The following is a 16,379-nucleotide window of genomic DNA, read 5'->3' on the forward strand; positions in this document are numbered from 1 at the left end:
ACACACACACACACACACACACACACACACACACACACACACACACATGCACACACCAGCCATACCCCAATCATCTCTTATATCAGGCTCTTATACTCTGGACCACTATTTGCCTGACTTAATCACCCCAGTGCCAGGTACCAGCCAACTAGAAATAACCCCTACAACCAACAGCCCACTGAAAATATTCAAACTAGCCAATTCTAAGTCTGCTTACCTTACCTTGTCCATTCCTTCCTGCAGAAACCACAATAAAGCTCTTGTCCATGATTTCCTGTCACTCCCTCTGCCTACTGACTGAGCCTGATTCTTCCCTGTGTTGTCTTGTGTGGCTTGCTGTGTCTCCTGTTTCTGGGGATCTGTGAGTATAAACTTCCTTCATGATGGTCATTTCCATGTCTTCATGCCTCACCATACTGATTAAAGTAAATTTCCAGTACCATTAAAACACACACGAAAAGTAAATACTGTATGATTATATTATGTAAAGTTCAAAAGCTGGCATAACTAATTATGATGTCAGAAGTCAGGGTGGTGGTTATTCTGGGAGGGGATGTAAGGAGGCCTGAGGGGAGGATGTAAGGAGGCCTGAGGGGAGCTTCTGGTATGCTAGCAATCAGTTTCTTGACTTAGGTGCTGGTTGCAAGAATGTGTTCAGGTTGTGCAAATCAATCAAGTTGTATATTTCCAATCTGAGCACTTTCTTTATGCATGTAATTCAGAGCAGTTGCATTACTGGTTCCAATTCTCTGCCTCTCCCTGTATCCCTGTCCTTTGCCATGTAACTTTGCAATACTTTCCTATTCTGACTGTGGAATCCACGATGTGACTTGATTTGGACAACAGAAAAAGTACAAAATAAGAGTGTACTAGTTCTTGGCCTGAGCCTCAAGAGGTCTTTTGTGTTTCTTGTCCTCTAGTACTTCTGTTATTGAGACTGTATAGATATGGTGGGGCTAGCTCACTTATGCTAGGACCAGAGCCATGTGGAACAGAGCTGTCTTAGCTAAGGTTCTCCATCCAAACCCAGCCTGGAGCAGGCCTCTCAGTTGCTCAGCAGATGAATGAGTGAGCATAGGCAAGATCAGCCAAGCCTAGCCTAGGACAGCTGACCTCCAGCTGACTCACAGATGCATAATCTGAAGATAACTGACTTTTAGGGTAGTTTGTTATGCAGCAAAAGCTAACTGATATAGTAGTGGAAAAAAGATGATGAGGACCAAAATTGGGCAAAGTTGTAAGAAAAGAGAGGAGAGAATTGGGACAGGAGAAATTTCATTTAAGAAAAAGTATTCCATCAAGTTGGGTTTGAAATGTCACACTGCCTATTATCCTGATACTGTATGTTATCAAGAAATATAGGGACTTCCCTGGCAGTCCAGTGGTTAAGACTTCACCTTCCAATGCAGGGGGTGCGGGTTTGATCCCTGGTCTGGGAGCTAAGATCCCACATGCCTCATGGCCAAAAACCAAAACATAAAATAAAAGAAGCAATACTGTAACAAATTCAGTAAAAACTTTAGAAGGGTCCACATCAAAAAAAATCTTAAAAAAAAAAAAAAGAAATCTAGAATTTCCTGAGTCTGCAAGCCAGCCTCCCAGGGAGGCTATGGCTATTTCGGACAGAGAAGAGGTAACCAAGAACACACAGGGAGGATCTGGATGTGGGTGGAGGGGAGTGGAGGGGAAGATAAATGGGTTTAGTTTTGGGTAGGGTTGAATTTGAGGTCTCTGAAGGACATCCAAGTAGAGTTGTCCAGCAGGGAGGAAACGCAGATGAGAAGCTCCAGTCTTTGCTGGAGGTCTAGATTTGGGTGTTCTCAACTAGCAAGTAGTAAATAAGGAATCTGGGACTGGATCTGGGAAGCCAGTGCAAATATGGCTCTAGGTATCTGTGAGAGCTGAGCCTGGCCACTCCATGGAGAGTGCTTCAGCCAATATGGGTGGTCCCTACAGGGTGGTCAACTGAAAACTGAAGCCTATTTACAATTTAATTTTTAACCCAACAGGAAAGTGGTGAATACCTCTTCAGCGAGCAGAGGGCATCACCATACACCACCGTGTCCCAGGAATCAGGAAACAATCTCAAACTGGGCGGGTGAAACACTATGTACCTTTCATTGGAATAGCTGGTAGGACAGGGCAGGAGTGGATGGAGTAATACTGAGTGGGGCTCCTGAGTGGCAGTTAGTGGGAACAAAGGGCGAAGGATGAAGAAAGCGCGCAAGAAAGGGGAGGGAGAGCAAGGGAAAGATGGGTGGAGCCTGAAGTAGGGACAAGAGAAGAAAATTAACAGGGATGAAGCAATCAAGGGAGGTGGGACAAGAAGATGAGGAGGCAAACAGCAGGTGGGAAGAGGAGGCCAACCTGGGAGGAGAAAACTGGATTAAAGAAAGAAGAGGGAAAAAGGGGTACAAAATATATGAAGAAGGCAGTTAAGCAAGTCTGGATACTGAATCAGAGAAGGGAAGAGGAAACATAATGAACGAGGGGGTGAAGAATGACAGGAGGGCAGCAAGTAGAAGGGAGAGAGAAAGAACAGCGTCTTAGATGTTCTAGAGCCCAGGTGCACTTCAAAGGGCAACATCATATGGGACTCGATTCATCCGCTCCAGGAGATGGGAGAGGGTGTCCCGCGGCTGAAGCCCTAGACATGAGCTTGAATCTGGACCAGCTCGGGAAGAGGAGAGGCTAGGGCAGACAGACAGGATCACTACTCAGGGTCGAAATCCGTGCTTCCACGCCCACGCTCAGTCGACTCGTCTCTTCAAAGCAGAGAGAAAGCAGAGGAAATAAGGGTGGGGAGAGGCTGGTACCTGCCTGGGGGCGAGGTGGTGTGGAGGGGCCACTAATGACGAAAGTGGCCAAGGAGAGCGGCGCCCCAGCGCAGAAGGCCTGGGGGACGCGGGAAGTGGCTGGAGGCTGGGCCCAGAGTCGAAGGAAGGATTCAGGGTTGAGTGGAAGCTGGCGGAGAGTGAAGGAGCACAGGGAACCGGAGGGGTTGGGGAGATTCTGGCTGCGGATGGTCAGAGGGTGGGGACTGCGTGGCCACCACACAGAGGGTGTGTGTTAGAGCGGAAGAACTACCCTGGCTAAGTCGTACCTGTAGTTTTCTATTTCCTAGTCCCAGAAGTTGCAGCATCAGAGGTTGATGGGTGAAGAACAAATCTTCGAAGGGTAGTTAGAAGGAGAGAACAGTGGCAGGATGTGGAGAGGGGCGGACGCGCGGGCGACGGCGCGAATATGGGCTAAAGGAAGGGCGCAGGACACTAAGTTGGCTCCACGAAAGCCTTCATCCACTCTCCGCCTGGCTGCTTTCCGAAGTGCCAGCCCTGCGAAAGGGGCATCGCTGCTGAGCCTAGCCAGGGCTGGCCGCTCTGAGATGGGAGGTAGGATAGAGGGGCGGGAGCCAAGGCCGAAGGGGCGGACACGGGGTGGCGTCTAGCTCTCCATAAAGGGGCGGCGAGGGCCGCGCTCTCTTCTGCGCTGGCAGCGGCCACCAGCGGGGAACAGGGCGCAATGTCCGTTCGCTGCCAGGAGAGTCCGGTGCTGGCAGGCAGCGCCACTTTGGCTGTCCTGGGGGCACTGGTTCTGTGCCTCGCGGAGCCCGCCGGCTACGGGAAGTACACGGAGAGCCGAATGCCCGTGGCTACCCGCCTATCCGCCCGCGCCGCCTGGTTCCTGCAGGAGCTGCCCTCCTTCGCGGTGCCCGCGGGGATCCTCGCCGGGCAGCCCCGCTCTCTCTTCGGCCAGCCTGCGACTGTGCTTCTGGGCCTCTTCTGCGCTCATTACTTCCACAGGTAGCATAGCGTTTTCCCTTGAGGGTGCGGAGCGCAGCGCACAGCCAGGCTCCCGGCGTCCAGGAGCGCAGCGCGGCGCGAGCCGCTGCAAGGACCGCGGAGTGCCGCGCGAGGGGAGTACCTGGCCGGGCCGGGGCTGCGGGCCAGACGCGGGCTAGTGGAGGAGCGATCGCGGGCAGACGCCGCCTTCACTCTCCACGCCCCCGCGCGCGTCTCGGGTCCGCTTCGAATCCTTGGCCTGCTCCGGGGAAAGCGGTGGAGCGGGGCGGGAGGCAAGCTGGAAAGCTCAAGCTGGGCAGAGCTCTTGGCTCAGACAGTTACCTCTCCAACTCCGCGCCGTCCCGCGTCACCTGTGGCGTCTTGCCCACCACCCCTTCTCGTTCTTCCTTCACCTTTCCTTTGCAGGGTGGGGGCGGGCTGGTTCTGAGATCTTGAGGGAGTCTAAGTATTGGCCTCTCCCGAAGGAAACTCGGCTCAGAGGGACTGGATCAACGTATCTCCGCAGGGAGATGGGCAGACCCAGACCCTGGACTTAACGGTGAGAAAGAGAACGTGATGGGAACCCACTGACCTGAGCAGAGTCCCACTTCTCAGGAACCACCGAAAAGGGACCGCACTCACAACCAACTCGTTGCAAATTCCACTGGCACTAAAGTGTGGATGGGTTGAAGTTAACTTAGAGCTCAAATGTTCTGAATTAAAAATCCCAAATTCAGGAGAACTTTACCTTCTGCTCTGAGAAGGAAAGACAGGAAAGAAACCAAGGGCTTTCAAGATTCGGAGAATAGATGTTCAAAAGAGACTCCTAGGAGAAGAGAAGAGCTTAAGATTCAGTTGCCTACCATGCCTAGTCATTTACCGTCTGTCGTCCCATGTAGCCCCATAGTAACCTTGTGAGATATGTATTTACTGTGCCCACGTTATAGACAAAGGAACTGAGGCTGTGTAAGGTTAAGTGACTGAATGAAGATGATACAGCTAGTGCCCAGCCAAATTCAAATCTAAGCCTGTGAAACTCCATGGTTTAAGACTTTCCCACCATGTTAAGCAGGCGGATACTCTGCAAGGAGAAAACAGGATCCATGGACAGAGAAAAGTTGCCAAACCAAATCAAGAACTGGAACAGAGGCACAGCCTTATTTAGCGTAGAGAATTTATGGGGTAAAAAAAATCAAGGAAATCTAGATTAGAAATTAGGGTAAGGAATTCCTCTGGAAGCTGAAAGGCATGATCCTCTCTCATAAGGATCATAAGGGAAAAGTGATGCTTCATTTTGGGAAAAGGAAGTGTAGAGAAACAAGTTTTAACCTCTCTTTCCATATAATCCCTTCTTATCTTCTGGATCTTTTTTATTGGTCAAGATTTAATATTTATGCAATTTTAACTGGATTCGCACTCTTTTAATAATTATTGCCAAGCAACCATTTCATAAATGGGTGTCCTTTCTGGAGCTATTTACTAACCATTTTATTTTATCCAGATTTAGGTGGTTTAATTTGCACAGAGAGAAGGATGTTGGGTGTAGGAGATAAGAGACCAGCTTTTGATTTCACTGTTTTTGGAAAAGACATTTGACAGAAAAATGTGATTTTATCAGGCAATTAATTTTAACTTCTAAAACTACTGTCTGTTAGCACCATAAACAATATTTTTATGAGTTCATTTCATCTTACAGTATTGATTAGTGCTTTCTGACACTCCTATTAACATAAGTTTTAGACTTGTTTTTAAAGCCAAAAGGTACTTTGCCTTAGTAAATTATGACAAGTACATTTAAAAAACCAAGGAAGTAATTACTCATAAAATGAATATCAACATACTGTTCACCTTCTTCAGGGGAAAATTTAAAATGTAAAATTTAGAGGATTTGGGGATTGATTTTGCCTGAGGGAAAATTCCCCACAGAAAACACAACTCAGGGTGAGTGAGTTGTCCCTAAGGAATGAAGATGTGATGTTTGTCCACCATTCCCTTTGTGTGAACTCTTTCTTTGTGGCCACTGGACTGTTGAATCTATTATCATTTTGAGTGCTTACAAGGGGTTATGCTCTGTGCTAAACACTATGTGAGTTATCTACTAATCCTCATACCAGCCCATTGAGGAAGCACTATTATCACCCCCATTTTGCAGGTGGGAAACTGGGGTGAGAAAAGCTTAAATAACTTGCCCAAGGTCACAAAGTAACCAGGGAGCCAGGGTTCAGATCCAGGGAATCTGAATCCAGATCTTAGGCTCTTAGCTACCATGATAAACTGTTTTATATTTGTTCTTGCTGCCTTGTTCTTGCCTTTTAAAAACTATATTTAGGCTTAAAATTATTTTTTAATTATAAAAATAATGAATGTTTACTAAAGAAAAAATGAAAAGTACAAAAGTAGAAAAATTCCCATAATTTCAACACTTAAGTACACTAATTGTTAATGTTTTGGAACATTTCCATCAAGGTTCTTTTTTTTTTTTATCTTTATTGGGGTATAATTGCTTTACAATGGTGTGTTAGTTTCTGCTTTATAACAAAGTGAATCAGTTATACATATACATATGTTCCCATATCTCTTCCCTCTTGCGTCTCCCTCCATCAAGGTTCTAATTTTTCTTGGTCAATTTTTATACATGCTTGCTATATTGAATATATGTAGGTTTTAGTTCTGCTTGATTACTGTCTATAATAAATATTTTTCCACATTATCATAGAATCTTAGTAAATATCATCTTAGTGGCTGCTTGTTATTTCATCTAAAAACAATAATTTATCCATTAATCTGTAGTTTTTTGATAATTTTAATATTTTAAAAATATAATTTATATTAAATTGGACATTTAACTTGTCTTTTTATTTTGGCTAAATAAGGTTATGATGTACATTTTTGCACCTAAATTTTCTTCAGAAGTCATCACTATTCTCTTAGCCAGGATTCCCAGAAGTGGTTCAAAGTTATGAGCATTTTTGCCTTGAGGTTTTAGGAGTCATTAGGCTTGATAGTGAGGGCACATTAAGGAAAAAGCTCCAGGCTGCCTTGGCTTTACCCTGTGCTGTGCGTAGCTATGATACAGAGTATACGATGGAAGAACAGGGGTTCAGGAGAAAGCTGGCTCAGCTGTGGCTTAGACTCTTCTGCAAAATGTCCCTTGGGGGCTATTCAGAAAAGCAACATGTCTCATTGGATAGAAGGTGAAACTCTGCACTTTTCTCCATACAAGGGTGACATGCTAGAATGTGAGTCCCACAAGGGCAAGGATTTTTATCTCATTTATTTGTTCATGGCTGTGTCCTCAGTGTATAGAAAAGTGCCAGTACATATTTGTTACTCACTAAAATATGTTGAATGCATGAATGAACTCTACTTCTGACATCAGTACAGGCAGTCAGAATTGTGGGAGGGCTAGCAATTACTTAGGAATCGTTGCTGAGATTGCATGGCTAGGTCAACTCAGATCATTCTCTTCCCTTCAGAATCTATTGTTGTGGATATTTGGTCGGTTTAGCTACATGAAAATGACTGCTGTGTAAGCATGTTGCCTAATCCCACATCTAGAGTTGTTTGAAGTCAGAGTTATCTCACCTCTTGTTGACCTTGACTACGGCCTGGAATGATCCTTTCCCCCCACTCTCTGATTCATCATTTTCTCAAGATGCCTTGGTGTCTCACGCAATGGTCATCACAACACCTATGCCTGTGGGAGCTTATGTTTTTTCAAGACTTGGGTGTGACCTTGGTATTTAGATGAAAAAGAAAACTGTTTTCAAATAAAGGTGACTATTCTGTAAAAAGTTGCTGGCAGTGTGACCTTCCTTGATGCACATGCAGAAGCAGAGGGCAATGCACACATTAGAGTCTGTTTGAATTTGGAAAGAACTTTCCTGGGGTTTAGATGCTGAAAATAATGACATTTTCTATTCAGCCTAATAAAATGATGGATTAAATGGGAGGTCTTTTTTTTCTTTCTTTGAATTTTATTTTATTTATTTTTTTATACAGCAGGTTATTATTAGTTATCCATTTTATACATATCAGTATATATATGTCAATCACAATTTCCCAGTTCATCACACCACACCCCGCCCCCCCACCACTTTTCCCCCTTTGTGTCCATACGTTTGTTCTCTACATCTGTGTCTCTATTTCTGCCCTGGAAACAGGTTCGTCTGTACCATTTTTCTAGGTTTCACATATATGCGTTAATATATGATATTTGTTTTTCTCTTTCTGACGTACTTCACTCTGTATGACAGTCTCTAGATCCATCCACGTCTCTACAAAATGAGCCAATTTCGTTCCTTTTTATGGCCGAGTAATATTCCATTGTATATATGTACCACATCTTTTTTTTTTTTTTTTTTTTTTTGCGGTACGCGGGCCTCTCACTGTTGTGTGACCTCTCCTGTTGTGGAGCACAGGCTCTGGACACACAGGCTCAACAGCCATGGCTCACGGGCCTAGCCGCTCTGCGGCATGTGGGATCTTCCCAGACCGGGGCATGAACCCGTGTCCCCTGCATCGGCAGGTGGACTCTCAACCACTGCGCCACCAGGGAAGCCCCCACATCTTCTTTATCCATTTGTCCGTTGATGGGCATTTAGGTTGCTTCCATGACCTGGCTATTGTACATGGTGCTGCAGTGAATATTGGTGTGCATGTGTCTTTTTGAATTATGGTTTTCTCTTGAGTATATGCCCAGTAGTGGGTTTGCTGGGTGATATGGTACTTCTATTTTTAGTCATTTAAGGAACATCCATACTGTTCTACATACTGGCTGTATCAATTTATATGCCTGCCAACAGTACAAGAGGGTTCCCTTTTCTCCACACCCTCTCCAGCATTTGTTGTCTGTAAATTTTCTGATGACGCCCATTCTAACTGGTGTGAGGTGAAAACTCGTAGTTTTGATTTGCATTTCTCTAATAATTAGTGATGTTGAGCAGCTTTTCATGTGCTTCTTGCCCATCTGTATGTCTTCTTTGGAGAAATGTCTATTTAGGTCTTCTGCCCATTTTTTGATTGGGTTGTTTGTTTTCTTAATATTGAGCTGCATGAGCTGTTTATATATTTTGGAGATTAATCTTTTGTCCGATGATTCACTTGCAAATATTTTCTCCCATTCTGAGGGTTGTCTTTTCGTCTTGTTTGTAGTTTCTTTTGCTTTATAAAAGCTTTTAAGTTTCATTAGGTCCCATTTGTTTATTTTTGTTTTTATTTCCATTACTCTAGGAGGCAGATCAAAAAAGATCTTGCTGTAATTTATGTCAAAGAGTGTTCTTCCTATATTTTCCTCTAAGAGTTTTATAGTGTCTGGTCTTACATTTAGGTCTCTAATCCATTTTGAGTTTATTTTTGTGTATGGTGTTAGGGAGTGTGCTAATTTCATTCTTTTATATGTAGCTGTCCAGTTTTCCTTGCACCACTTATTGAAGAGACTGTCTTTTGTCCATTGTATATCCTTGCCTCCTTTGTCATAGATTAGTTGACCATAGGTGTGTGGGTTTATCTCTGGGCTTTCTATCCTGTTCCATTGATCTATATTTCTGTTTTTTGTGTTGTGTACCATATTGTCTTGATTACTGTAGCTTTGTAGTATAGTCTGAAGTCAGGCTATAGTCTGATTCCTCCAGCTCCATTTTTTTCCCTCAAGACTGCATTGGCTATTTGGGGTCTTTTGTGTCTACATACAAATTTTAAGATTTTTTTTGTTCTAGTTCTGTAAAATATGCCTTTGGTAATTTGATAGGGATTGCATTGAATCTGTAGATTCCTTTGGATAGTATAGTCAGTTTCACAATATTGATTCTTCCAATCCAAGAACATGGTATATCTCTCCATCTGTTTCTATCATCTTTAATTTATTTCAACCGTGTCTTATAGTTTTCTGTATACAGGTATTCTGTCTCCCTAGGTAGGTTTGTTCCTAGGTATTTTACTCTGTTTGTTGCAATGGTAAATGGGAGTGTTTCCTTAGTATCTCTTTCAGATTTTTCATTATTAGTATATAGGAATGCAAGGGATTTCTGCGCATTAATTTTGTATCCTGCAACTTTACCAAATTCATTGATTAGCTCTAGTAGTTTTCTGGTAGCATCGTTAGGATTCTCTATGTATAGTATCATGTCATCTGCAAACAGTAACAGTTTTACTTCTTTTCCAATTTGTATTAATTTATTTCTTTTTCTTCTCTGATTGCCATGGCTAGGACTTCCAAAACTATGTTGAATAATAGCAGTGAGAGTGGACATCCTTGTCTTGTTCCTGATCTTAGAGGAAATGCTTTCAGTTTTTCACCATTGAGAATAATGTTTGTTGTGGGTTTGTCGTATATGGCCTTTAATATGTTGAGGTAGGTTCCTTCTGTGCCCACTCTCTGGAGAGTTTTTATCATAAATGGGTGTTGAATTTTGTCAAAAGCTTTTTCTGCATTTATTGAGTTGATCATATGGTTTTTATTCTTCAATTTGTTAATATGGTGTATCACATTGATTGATTTGAGTATACTGAAGAATCCTTGCATCCCTGGGATAAAACCCACTTAATCGTGGTGTATGATCCTTTGAATGTGTTGTTGGATTCTGTTTGCTAGTATTTCGTTGATGATTTTTGCATCTGTATTCATCACTCAGTGATATTGGTTTGTAATTTTCTTTTTTTGTAGTATCTTTGTCTGGTTTTGGTATCAGGGTAATGGTGGCGTCGTACAATGGGTTTGGGAGTGTTCCTTCCTCTGCAATTTTTTGGAAGTGTTAGAGAAGGATGGGTGTTAGCTCTTCTCTAAATGTTTGATAGAATTCACCTGTGAAGCCATCGGGTCATGGACTTTTGTTTTTTGGAAGATTTTTAATCACAGTTTGAATTTCATTACTCGTGATTGGTCTGTTCATAATTTGTATTTCTTCCTGGTTCAGTCTTGGAAGGTTATACCTTTCTAAGACTTTGTCCATTTCTTCCAGGTTGTCCATTTTATTTGCATAGAGTTGCTTGTAGTAATCTCTTAGGATGCTTTGTATTTCTGTGGTGTCTGTTGTAATTCTCCTTTTTCATTTCTAATTTTATTGATTTGTGTCCTCTTCCTCTTTTTCTTGATGAATCTGGCTAATGGTTTATCAATTTTGTTTATCTTCTCAATGAACCAGCTTTTAGTTTTATTGATCTTTGCTATTGTTTTCTTTGTTTCTATTTCATTTATTTCTGCTCTGATCTTTATGATTTCTTTCCTTCTGCTAACTTTGGGTTTTCTTTGTTCTTCTTTCTCTAATTCCTTTAGGTGTAAGGTTAGATTATTTATTTGATATTTTTCTTGTTTCTTGAGGTAGGCTTGTAGAGCTATAAACTTCCCTTTAGAACTGCTTTTGCTGCATCCCATAGGTTTTGGATTGTCGTGTATTCATTGTCATTTGTCTCTAGGTATTTTTTGATTTCCTCTTTGATTTCTGTAGTGATCTCCTGGTTATTTAGTAACGTAGTGTTTAGCCTCCATGTGTTTTTGTTTTTTACGTTTTTTTCCTCTGTAATTCATTCTAATCTCATAGTGTTGTGGTCAGAAAAGATGCTTGATATGATTTCAATTTTCTTCAAGTTACTGAGCCTTGATTTGTGAACCAAGATGTGATCAATCCTGGAGAATGTTCCATGCACACTTGAGAAGAAAGTGTAATCTGCTGTTTTTGGATGGAATGTCCTATAAATATTAAATCTATCTGGTCTATTGTGTCATTTAAAGCTTCTGTTTCCTTATTTATTTTCATTTTGGATGCTCTGTCCATTGGTGTAAGTGAGGTGTTAAAGTCCCCCACTATTATTGTGTTACTGTCGATTTCTTCTTTTACAGCTGTTAGCAGTTGCCTTATGTATTGATGTGCTCCTATGTTGGGTGCACATATGTTTATAATTGTTAAACCTTCTTCTTGGATTGATCACTTGATCATTATGTAGTGTCCTTCCTTGTCTCTTGTAACATTCTTTATTTTAAAGTCTATTTTATCTGATATGAGTATTGCTACTCCAGCTTTCTTTTGATTTCCATTTGCATGGAATATCTTTTTCCATCCCCTCACTTTCAGTCTGTATGTGTCCCTAGGTCTGAAGTGGGTTTCTTGTAGACAACATATATATGGGTCTTGTTTTTGTATCCATTCAGCCAGCCTGTGTCATTTGGTTGGAGCATTTTTCCATTCACGTTTAAGGTAATTATCAATATGTATGTTCCTATGACCATTTTCTTAATTGTTTTGTGTTTGTTTTTGTAGGTCCTTTTCTTCCCTTGTGTTTCCCACTTAGAGAAGTTCCTTTAGCATTTGTTGTAGAGCTGGTTTGGTGGTGCTGATTTCTCTTAGCTTTTGCTTGTCTGTAAAGCTTTTGATTTCTCCATCGAATCTGAATGAGATCCTTGCTGGGTAGAGTATTCTTGGTTATAGGTTCTTCCCTTTCATCACTTTAAGTGTATCATGCCACTCCCTTCTGGCTTGTAGAGTTTCTGCTGAGAAATCAGCTGTTAACCTTATGGGAGTTCCCTTGTATGTTATTTGTCGTTTTTCCCTTGCTGCTTTCAATAATTTTTCTTTGTCTTTAATTTTTGCCAAATTGATTACTATGTGTCTTGGTGTGTTTCTCCTTGGGTTTATCCTGTATGGGACTCACTGTGCTTCCTGGACTTGGGTGGCTATTTCCTTTCCCATGTTAGGGAAGTTTTCAATTACAGTCTCTTCAAATATTTTCTCGGGTCCTTTGTCTCTCTCTTCTCCTTCTGGGACCCCTATAATGCGAAAGTTGTTGTGTTTAATGTTGTCCCAGAGGTCTCTTAGGCTGTCTTTACTTCTTTTCATTCTTTTTTCGTTATTCTGTTCTGCAGCAGTGAATTCCACCATTCTGTCTTCCAGGTCACTTTTCCTTTCTTCTGCCTCAGTTATTCTGCTATTGATTCCTTCTAGTGTAGTTTTCATTTCAGTTATTGTATTGTTCATCTCTGTTTGTTTGTTCTTTAATTCTTCTAGGTCTTTGTTAAACATTTCTTGCATCTTCTCCATCTTTGCCTCTATTGTTTTTCCGAGGTCCTGGATCATCTTCACTATCATTATTCTGAATTCTTTTTCTGGAAGGTTGCCTTTCTCTACTTCATTTAGTTGTTTTTCTGGGGTTTTATCTTGTTCATTCATGTGGTATGTAGCCCTCTGCCTTTTCATCTTGTCTATCTTTCTGTGAATGTGGTTTTTGTTCCACAGGCTGCAGGATTGTAGTTCTTGCTTCTGCTGTCTGTCCTCTAGTGGATGAGGCTATCTAACAGGCTTGTGCAGGTTTCCTGATGGGAGGGACTGGTGGTAGGTAGAGCTGGGTGTTGCTCTGATGGGCAGAGCTCAGGAAAACTTTAATCTGCTTGACTGCTGTTGAGTGGGGCTGGGTTCCCTCCCTGTTGGTTGTTTGGCCTGAGGCAACCCAACACTGGAGCCTACCTGGGCTCTTTGGGGGGGCTAATGGCAGACTCTGGGAGGGCTCACACCAAGGAGTACTTCCCAGAACTTCTGCTGTCAGTGTCCTTGTCCCCAGGGTGAGCCACAGCCACCCCCCGCCTCTGCAGGAGACCCTGCAACACTTGCAGGTAGGTCTGGTTCAGTCTCCTATGGGGTCACTGCTCCTTCCCCTGGGTTCCGATGCGCACACTACTTTGTGTGTGCCCTCCAAGAGTGGAGTCTCTGTTTCCCCCAGTCCTGTCAAAGTCCTGCAATCAAATCCCACTAGCCTTCAAAGTCTGATTCTCTAGGAATTCCTCCTCCTGTTGCTGGACCCCCAGGTTGGAACGCCTGACGTGGGGCTCAGAACCTTCACTCCAGTGGGTGGACTTCTGTGGTATAAGTGTTCTCCAGTTTGTGAGTCGCCCACCCAGCCGTTATGGGATTTGATTTTGTTGTGATTGCGCCCCTCCTACCATCTCATTGTGGCTTCTCCTTTGTCTTTGGATGTGGGGTATCTTTTTTGGTGAGTTCCAGTGTCTTCGTGTCAATGATTGCTCAGAAGTTAGTTGTGATTCCAGTGCTCTCCCAAGAGGGAGTGCACCTACGTCCTTCTACTCCGCCATCTTGAACGAATCTCTCAATAAGAGGCCTTTTTGCTCGATTGCTCAGTTCATTCTCCAGCACCATGAATTCTTCCCCATCCTTCAAGACTCAGATCGGGCATCACTTCCTCCAAGAAGGCTTCTCTGTGTCCTTTCTCCTTTTGTAAGTCAAGGTGTGGTTTTCATAGCAGCCAGTGTGGCCTTCCATGAAGCACTTCACACACTGGATCATAATTCTCTATTTTAAGGAAACGTCACATCTGTCTAGCCTCCTCATTTTATAGAAGCAGAGCACCACAAAGTTAAGACAATTAGGGGCAAAGAGGGCACTGGAACTTGAGTCTCATCATGTGCCGTGTCAATGCTTCTCCAATCTTATAAGACCTGCAGATGTGTCAAATATTCAGAAGTAATCAAACCTCTTGAAGGAAATTATTCATTGGCTGAGAATCAGGAGGATGATTAATACGGACATTGGAAACCACCTAGAAAAATCTCTCCTCTTACACACTGAGAAGGAAGTCCCAGGCAGAATAAACTGAATTCTTGTGGTCACTTATTCATGTGTTAAGGACATTCATGAGGCATAATTTGGATCAATTAAAATGGGGGTCAGCAAACATTTTTCTGTAGAAAAGCCAGATAGTAGCTGTTTTAGGCTTTGTGGTAATACAGTCTCTGTCACAACTACTCAGCTCTGCTCTTGTAGCATGAAAACAGCACAGACAATTATGTAGACAAATGAGTGAGGTAATGTTCCAATAAAACTTTATTTACAAAAACAGGTATTGGGCTGTATTTGGCCTGTGGGTCATAGTTTGCTAGCCTCTGCTTAAGAAAACCACGTGTGGCATAGCTTTACATTCAGTGCTCTGGTAGTTCTATTATAAAATTTTGTTAAATCCTATAGTAAAGTACTGGGCATAATCTAGAAAATTTCTGCTACATTTAAATAGGAATTTGGTAGTAAATCTGATTTTCTGTGAATTCCTGGGTTGCAAGTCATTTATTTGATCCTTTGTGGGAAATAGTAGGACTCTTGGAGTTTACATTCTAAATGGGATGACATCATAAGCACATCTGAAACATATACAGCTATGTTTGCCAAAAATGTAAACAAGATTTAGAGATCTTGACCACTTTTACCACACTGAAGAAAGGTCCAACTTATTGCTCATTTTAAATCTAATTTAATGTCACTTAACAAACAAGATAAGGAAACAGTGATCCAAGCTGGTTAAGTGATGTATATGAAGTTACATGGTGAGGAAGGGGCAGAGTGGGGCTTGAACTTAGGTGTCCTAATTCTTTATCAGAGTTCCACATGCTCAGAACTGTGCTGGGTCCTAGGGGAGCACACAAAAGAAACACAAAGCTGGTGCTTGCCCTCCAGGAGAAAGGCAGGAAAACGCATCATAGTGTGTCTGACACTCTTTCTGGTGTGAAAGTTTGGTGGTGGTAATGTCAGTGTGAGAAGCTCAGGACAGGTGGGAAAATGCAAATTGAGGGACATGTGGGCTATGGTCCACAAGGGGGACCATGGTCATGCCACTGAACATGCTGAGGTCTCTGGTGCCTGTCTGTGTTTGAGTGTGCATGGAAGAGTGGGCAGATGGGTGGGTGGGTTTTGAGGGAACCCAATAAATGGCACCCTTCTTCCCCCACCCAAGTTCATAATCAACTGAGAGACAGATCCAGGAATTAGGCAACTAGAGACAAATTACTACCCTTATTAGTGGTAAAGCTGGTTTGGGGCAACATGGCTTCCCTTTTGGATCCTAACACTGTCCCTCAGAAAAACTCAGTGACAACGATGGCTGAATACTACGGGCCTTACCCAGTGGTGCCTGTTTTGGAAAGATAGCAGAATGGAAGAAGGGCTGAGCTGCACACACCCCTTGAGAGGTCCTGCTTTCAAATTTACCAATTGGGTAATTTACTCCTCCTTTCCTGAGGAGCAATGAGTGAGGGAGAGTGGAAAGGCAAGGAGGTATACTCAGATGAAAGGTCCTCGGCCAGCAGGAGGGAGAATATTAATGTTTTCTGTTACAAGATAGAATATGAAAGTTGTCTACATGTTGATTTTTGCCAGAGCCTGGCAACTTGGTTCTGGAACCTGGGGCACTTCCCTTTCTGCTTTTTGACTCCTTGCCACATATGGCAATGGAGACATTAAAGGCTGGACTCAAGATGTTTAAAAAGTTGCTGGGCTCAACCCAGCAGCCTTTAAGGAGACTCATCATAGGAGCTCTAAATTTTAAAACCCTCTGAACCACGGCCAACAATGCAATTTGCCTTCCATTTGGTTATGGAAGGGGGGATATGGGAAGGAGAAACCAATATTTATTGAGCTCCAGGTGTTCCAGGAATTATGTTACGTGTTTTATATCAGTTATCTCATGTTATCCTTGAGACAATCGCTGTTATTAATGCAATTTCACAAATAACTGCACTCTGTCTGATTGCAGTAATTGGTGGGAGTGAGGGGGAGTGATGACTAAGCACTTAGCTGGTCCTCTAAAGATGGTCTATGTGGGTGGGAA

General features: G+C 42.7%; 1 protein-coding gene across 1 annotated transcript in view; it reads left to right on the forward strand.

Moving 5' to 3' along the window:
* The first annotated feature begins 3,454 nt into the window (after positions 1 to 3,454).
* The window catches only part of SRD5A2 (steroid 5 alpha-reductase 2), a 55,359-nt gene continuing 42,434 nt past the window's right edge, over positions 3,455 to 16,379 (forward strand). Inside the window, exon 1 of the mRNA XM_027113456.1 lies at positions 3,455 to 3,800. Coding sequence (XP_026969257.1) covers positions 3,520 to 3,800 — 281 coding nt within the window. The 5' untranslated portion in view covers positions 3,455 to 3,519. The remainder of the gene's footprint in view (positions 3,801 to 16,379) is intronic.

Source organism: Aethalodelphis obliquidens, unplaced genomic scaffold (assembly GCF_003676395.1).
Source record: "Aethalodelphis obliquidens isolate GAN/ISIS:26980383/991018 unplaced genomic scaffold, ASM367639v1 scaffold12, whole genome shotgun sequence".
Taxonomy (NCBI): Eukaryota; Metazoa; Chordata; class Mammalia; order Artiodactyla; family Delphinidae; genus Aethalodelphis; species Aethalodelphis obliquidens.